The 7,716-nt window shown below is 42.0% G+C and overlaps 1 protein-coding gene across 1 annotated transcript; it reads left to right on the top strand.

The window, feature by feature from the left end:
* Nucleotides 1–5,679: 5,679 nt before the first annotated feature.
* LOC146813319 (olfactory receptor 5V1-like) lies at nt 5,680–6,603 on the top strand. Its single transcript, XM_085614746.1, has one exon. The coding sequence runs from the start codon at nt 5,680–5,682 to the stop codon at nt 6,601–6,603; it is 924 nt and encodes a 307-aa protein (XP_085470872.1).
* The last annotated feature ends 1,113 nt before the right edge of the window (nt 6,604–7,716 follow it).

Consider the following 7,716-nt stretch of genomic DNA (forward strand, 5'->3'; position numbering starts at 1 on the left):
CTTAGGTGAGGAATCTGTACACCAGCTCCACTGCTAGGGTTCGGGTTGGTAAATTATTATCTTATAGTTGGCTAGTTGGCAGGAGAACGTGTCAGGGCTGCCCACTTTCACTGCTTCTCTTTGCCATTTCTATGGAACCACTGACCATTCGGATCTGTTGGGGAATTACAGTAGGTGATGTTTCCCATATTACGATAAGCTGATAACACCCTTTTTATTGTAAAGCACCCAGATGCCTCCTGCCCCTGCAATTGGGGCACTTGGATGAATATGGGGAGGTCTTAGGCCTCTGAATCTACTATATCAAATCTTTAGCGTTTTTCTTAGGGACGCTTCTCTCTCTAGCTTCAGACCTTTCCGGAACTTCCTCTTCAGTGGGAAGCTGATAGCTTCTGCCACCTGGGCTTGATGGTGGCCCATATGCCACAAAACACTTGCAATATATTATCACCAAGATCACCAGGGACTCCGGTCTTCCATTCAATTCTAGAACAACCTTTCTCTTTCCCTCATGGTGTTTTTGCCACTGTGTCTCTACTCCTTACAGCACTCAATTGACTGTCTTCCTCAGACAATGTTCAAGCAACTACACTCCCTGATTAACTCCTTGATCTAGGTGGATGGATACAGTAGGGTGGCAAGGGACTCTCATTTTCTCCCACTAAGAGAGGGGGGACTGGCAGTCCTTAATCTGGAATAGCATTACCTGCCTCCCAGCTAAAGCACACCACACTTTGCCTCACTGAGGGGAGTAACTGGGAGAAAATGTCATTGAAGGACTCGGCTAGTGGCTTCTCTCTCCCTCAGATCCTGATGGCGGATGGCCGAGACATGGGCCATGTGCCATATCTAATTAAACACACTGCTTCATTGTGGGAATGCGCTATGAAAGTGTTTTTCCAAGTGGCCTTGCGGATAGAGCGAAGATGTGCACCTAGTGGGAAGGTGGTTGCAAGATGCTGGGTGATCCATACCCCAATTTATCTCATTCGAAGATGCCCAGAGTGGTTTCAACTTGGGTGCAGAGCACTAACTAAAGCACAATTGCTTTACTGTTATAGTTCAGGAAATATGGACCTCGTTACCAGCGTAGGCTGACAGAACACCTTTAGCACAACCACCAAGGGTCTAGGACTGGTGGGCACCACTTAAGGGACCATGACTCACATCATGCAGGGTCGAGGTGCAGAGTTCAAGATTTCTGGAGCCTATTGAATCCCTGTAGCTGAGATCAGGAGACCAGCCAGCTAGCCCTTGGAGTCATTCTGGTAGTCTTGGATTCAGGCAGTAAGGAAGGCTTCAAGTACAGCGCAGTTCTCTGAGGATACAAGGCAGGCTTCAAGCCACAGAGAAGTCCTCTGCTAACAGCAGTACAATCCTCTGAGGTATAAAGCAGGCCTCAATCAGCAGGGCAGCCCTCTGGAATACAAGGCATTCCTTCTGAGTGTCCTCTGCAGGTCCAGGAGTGAACTGTTGAGTGACTCAAGAGGTCCAATACATATAACAGGTGCCAGCCTTTGAAGTGGGGAAACAACTTGACTTCAGCCCACAACTAGTTCTGGACATTTTCGTTCCTTTCACTGCCCAGGCTTTAAAAGGTATAGGGTGATAAAAGGCTAACATCAAGTTCTTTGTGAGTGTGTTGTAGGCAGCCCTTTAGAGTGGACAGGAACTGGCTCTGCCCCTGCCATCCTGGTGGGGTGGCCTAACCTGCCAACATCTAGTCACCCTTTGTCTCAATGCCTGGGAGGAATGATGAAAGGTCAAATGCCAACTGCACCCGGTCATGTGACCCAGGACAAATGCTGCAGGCATCAAATTGTTAGGACAGGTAAAATAGAACATTTCTAAATGTGTCTTTTTCCGAATTTTGACTTAAAATTCAACTTTGCCATTAAGGACGGTTTTTAAATTACAATTCTTTTGAAAGCAAATGTGACATTTCTACCTGTTACCAATCAAAAGTTATCGTTTGCTAAATGTAACAAGGTAACTCAATGTTATCCTTAGGGAGACATAGACCTCGCAGCAGTGAAAAATAAATTTGGGGGTTCTTCACTACCAGGACTTGTGAAACTTAAAAATACATGTGCTACCTTCTACATACCATGCACCCTGCCCTATGGGCTGTTTAGGGACTACGTTAGGGGTATACATACCTATATGTTTTATAAAACGAAGTTTAGAGATGGCAAAATGTTTGTTTCGCCAGGTCAACTTGGCAGTTTCAAAATGCATACAGGCTGAAATTCCAGCCTGAAACATGTTTTAAAGGGCTACTTGTCCTGCAGGCCCACTAGGAGGAAATACGTTACTGGTATCATAGTCCCCCACTAACATAAATGGTTAGTTTGCCAGGCTTCAAAGCCCCCTCCAACCTGTGCACTAGCACCTGTATGTAAGTGTTGGTATGGTTTACTGAGTGTATATGGTAATCAGAGTGGTGTTTCTATTTGTATTCATTTCATGTTCCCAGTGGTGGGCATATTCGTATCTGTTTTCATTGTTCCTAGCGTGTGTGGTTTCTGTTCGTGTAAGGGACACCTCACCATTTGGATGATTGCAGCTGAACCTGTCAATTGGCATGTACAGTGCGAGATTCACTGCAGCAACGCAGCGCACCATGTTTACAGGAGCATCTGTGTACATGTGTACATTGCAGGAAGCACCGCCTTAAATGCCGAGCTCTCGTGAGACCACAGCAACTCTTGGTGGCCATCTTGTGTGTGGTTTTCTCTTATAAACCACACCCAACAGTCTATAACTTGCTTTGCCTTGAGGCTCTCTTTGAGGCAACACCTCGGCTTACCAGAGGATTCCAACTCTGTTCTTACCAGTGACGACTAGTTCCGGCAATCCTTCCTGATTCATCATGGCAGCTTCCCCAATACATCCCACAGTAAGGTAACACCACTCGGCCTTCCTGAATCCTGCAAAAGAAAAGAAAAACAAAATAAAAAGTTACCCAACGCAAGCAAGCACACGCAGGAAAACAAGGCGCCTATTCTCCACATGGAGACTTGAGCTCACAGAAGCAGCATTAGTTTCTGTATTACGCTGCTGAGTGTAAGTGTATTGAATGTTTTGAATTCCAAGTGGGAATTCCAAGTGAACTGAACTTGTTGTAAGGGCATATGTGAACAGGATTGGTGCCTGCCTGAGAGCCTAGTTAAAGTGCAACAGTTCTCTGCATTGAACTATTAACTGCCTGGCCAATTCGTCTTGGCAGGAAAACAAGGCGCCTAGTCTCCACATGGAGACTTGAGCTCACAGAAGCAGCATTAGTTTCTGTATTACGTTGCCGAGTGTGACTGTATTGAATGTTTTGAATTCCAAGTGGGAATTCCAAGTGAACTGAACTTGTTGTAAGGGCATAAGTGAACAGAATTGGTGCCTGCCTGAGAGCCTAGTTAAAGCGCAACAGTTTTCTGCATTGAACTATTAACTGCGTGGACCATTCGTCTTGGCAGAGAGTGTGAGACAGCAGCTCACCTTTAAAGAGAACCTCATCGACCACAGGCTCAATAGTGTTTAAAACCATTCCAGTGCGTGCCGCTCTGGCATCTTGTATTGCAGTAATATTTCATTGCAATAAGCTGCATATTAACAACCCTGGTTTGTAACTCGTATGCTTGTTTCTTCTTAGACCCAACACTATCACAGCTAACCACATCCATAGACGAATCTGACTGGACAGTATCCAGTGCCACCACTAAAACAACAGACGTCATGACAGACATAGTTGATCGCAGGTAGGTGGGGAGCTACTCACACTACAGACGACACACCAGGGAGAGGATACACACAACTACATTAGTGGGCTAGACCTTACCATTGTCATTGTTTTAGGTTTGACAACTATACCCGGATATCCTAGATGATATCCATTTCCGGCCCCCCTCTAGCCCATCTTCCTCGTAGGAATTCATATCACAGGCAGTGTAGGGTATTTGGAGCTGGGGCCCTAGCGTCTCTGTGAGGCAAGGCAGTGCGGGCTGTCAGGTAAGCTCCACATTGTTGTAATCTGACAACAGGCCCTGGGTACATGTAGTGCCACTTTATAAGGACTCATAAGTAAATTAAATGTACCAATTTGGTGTGAGACAATTCAACCACGTTTTAAGGTGTGAGCACAAGCACTTCAGCAATTGGTAGTAGTGGTAAAGTGCACACAGTTCTAAAGCCAACAAAAATGACTTCCAGCAAACAGTATTGAAGAAGGTAATAGGTTGGGGGGGGAAGACTTGGACAAAGGCTGTCAGGTTTAACACTTCAATTATCACACAGTTCCCCATGTTGCAGTTGTTTTCAGAAACCACAGTACATTGAAAACATTAGATATTAAAGAATCAACCTTTTTCCAATGTACTTGTTAGCATATGGAGAAACAACCTGACTGGGAAAAAAGAATGTTAGAAAAGGGGACATTGAAACTTAGAGGTAAAAGCACAGTCACTGCAGAGACTCAGACATAGGTGCTGGGAGAAACACATACACAGTGAATAAATGTGAAGAAGACACGCATCCTGGGAATAAAAACACCCAACAATGATACAGAGTGACAGTTACAATGACACAGGGGATAACCACACAGACCTGGGGAATGAATGTCTCAAGAAAGGAGGAATAGAAATAATAGATACAGATAAAGATACACACTACCTCAAGTAATAGAAACGCCACACAAACTCACAGACACAGGAATGACAAATGTAAGTTCAGATAAAGAAGCCAGCATTCTATAATAGACTAAATACAAGCACATGTAACACAATATAGTGTACTGCTCCCTTGTGCTGGAATTAGTGCCAGGTTATTCTTTTAAAGCAAGAATTTTTTCAGACTGGCTTCTGCTCCACTAAAAATGTGCCATAATTATAGTGTACTGTGAACAATTCAATTTTTCTATTTCTCAGAGAACTTTGGCCCACAATGCCATCCTGTCTGAAAGAAGATGTGCTCCAATATGCATGGTAAATTAATGAATATAAAAGGCCACCTCATCATCAATAAAACTGCGCCTGGAAGGCATCATCAGAAAAAATGCACCAGGATGGTAATAAGGTTTTAGCTAAATAAATGTAGTAAATTGAAAATGGTCCAAAACCCACAAGAAAACCGAAGGAGTCAGGGTCCTGTCAAAGTGAGATGAAGTCATGCCCAGAAATTGCCAGCAAGTCCAAACACAGCATTGCTCTCAAAAGCAATAGCACACCAATGTCTTTGTGAACATGTTTCAGAATAGGTTAACTTTTGCAAGAATTTAACTCTGTCCATGTCATTCTCATGTTCTAGACCTCTTTCTAAGGAAGTGTATGCACTCTCTGCAAAACCGTATATTTTCGGAATTATATAGAAGCTATAATATTTTCTAAATGATGGGATATGATAATAATTTTTTACATCTATTTTGTGATACATTTTCACAAGAATCTTTACAAATGAGTGTTTTAATCCACTTTCATGTGATGAAGGAGAATATCTGTGTTATTGGCATGTAAAATGATAATTTCAAATTTGACCAGGACAATAATCAGAAACTCCACACAACACCACAAACCAAACATACATCTTATAGTCCAATCTCCTGGGATGACCAACAGGAACTTAATTAATAATGTTTGTGTATTTTATTCCAGACTCTGTGCAAATCAAAAACAAAATTGTGTTCTTGGATAAATGGAAGGGGAAAATCAGACATCAGCATGGCAGTTCCTAATTGTCGGATTTTCAGATCTTCCACAGTTCCAAATTCCCCTTTTTCTTGCATTCACACTGATTTACATGATGACTTTGACAGGGAACCTCCTTATAATGTCAACAATATACTCAAGCCCATATCTGCACAGGCCCATGTATTTTTTCCTCATTAATTTGTCCTTTATTGACATCAGTGGGATCTCAGTCACATTCCCACAAATGCTAGCCCATTTCTTTCTGAAAGGCACACTCATTTCCCTCACTGCATGTCTCCTGCAGGTGTACTGTTTTGGGCTCCTGTTGGCAGCAGAATTCCTACTCCTCACATTCATGGCCTTGGATAGGTATGTGGCTATCTGCAACCCCCTGCATTACAGGACTTTCATGAACAAGAATATGTGCATTCAGCTGGTGGCTTTGAGCTGGGCTGCCGGTCTCATGCTTCCACTGCCACATATTGTACTGATGTCTGGACTTTCTTACTGTCAGTCCCACACCATCAACCACTTCTTCTGTGATGCAAGTGCCCTGATGAAGCTATCATGTACCAAAATTCATACTATAGAGACAATGAACTATACATTGGGATCTATTTTTGCACTGGCACCATTCATTTTTGTCATCACTTCTTATGTGCAGGTCATCTCAGTGATCCTGAAGATGAAGTCTACAGAGGGGAGGCGCAAGGCCTTCTCAACATGTGGCTCTCATCTCGCTGTGGTCATTTTATTCTATGGATCTATTTGTCCTACATATATGAGACCTACATCAACATTTTCAATGAAAGACAACAAGATTGTATCTTTGCTATACATCACTCTTCCTCCACTGTGCAACCCCATTATATACAGTCTGAACAACAGAGAATTTAAAAATGTCCTGAGGAAAAAAAGAAGAGTATAGACTTAAGGACCACAAACACTATTTTACAAGAGTGTTGATTGCTATTTTCCCTAATTACAAACTCTGCAGAAGCCACGTAATCTTAAAACTGTCCTTAATAATCTTAGCATATCTGGGGCATCTTTTGTAAGATTAATATTCTAAATGTTATTTCGGGATAGCCAGACAGAATGATCCAGTTCCACAAATCATGTTGTTATCAGGAGGAACAGATGTGAACAGTGAATACTAGGCCTTCTTACTTTCTGTGGTTTTAACTTCTTGCACTTTTCCTAATCACTTACCCGCAAATAGGAGCTAATTAATCAACTTATTGTGGGACAAAAGTGAATCCTATAATGTCAACGGTCAAAGAATACATGGTATCTTCTCTGTTAACTCTAAATTGATGTTCATGATTAAAGTCCTGGAATTACCTCGAAAGATCAACTTTTTTTATAAGCAGACTAATCCGCTCATTTATACTTGTGTGCTCAGCAGAGCAAGTGAAAATCTAACAAACAAAACGTTAAAGATATTGCACATTTCCAATAAAAGAATCGAACAATATCATAAATACCTTGGCATACACTCCTACTCTTCAAGGCAATGGGCCCGATTCACAGAAGTAACTTAAGACAAAATCCTAAACTTACTACCATTTTCGTATTCACAGAATGCACTTTCTCATTTTGGTATTCACAGAAGTTAGGAGTCCTAGCTTTAGGACTCCTAAATGCCTTCTGTGAATACCAAAAGCCTTAAAATTAGGATTTTTCTCAGTTTAGTAGTAGTATAGTTAGGACTCCTAACTTTAGGACTCCTAAATGCCTTCTGTGAATACCGAAAGTCTTAAAATTAGGATTTTTCTCAATTTCGTAGTAGTAAAGTTAGGACTCCTAACTTTAGGACTCCTAAATGCCTTCTGTGAATACTGAAAGCCTTAAAATTAGGATTTTTCTCAGTTTAGTAGTAGTAAAGTTAGAAGTACTAACTTTAGGACTCCTAAACTGAGAAGAATCCAAATTTTAAGACTTTCGGTATTCACAGAAGGCATTTAGGAGTCCTAAAGTTAGGACTCCTAACTTCTGTGAATACCAAAATGAGTAAGTGCATTCTGTGAATACGAAAATG

The sequence above is a fragment of the Triturus cristatus genome, chromosome 7, assembly GCF_964204655.1.
Source record: "Triturus cristatus chromosome 7, aTriCri1.1, whole genome shotgun sequence".
Taxonomy (NCBI): Eukaryota; Metazoa; Chordata; class Amphibia; order Caudata; family Salamandridae; genus Triturus; species Triturus cristatus.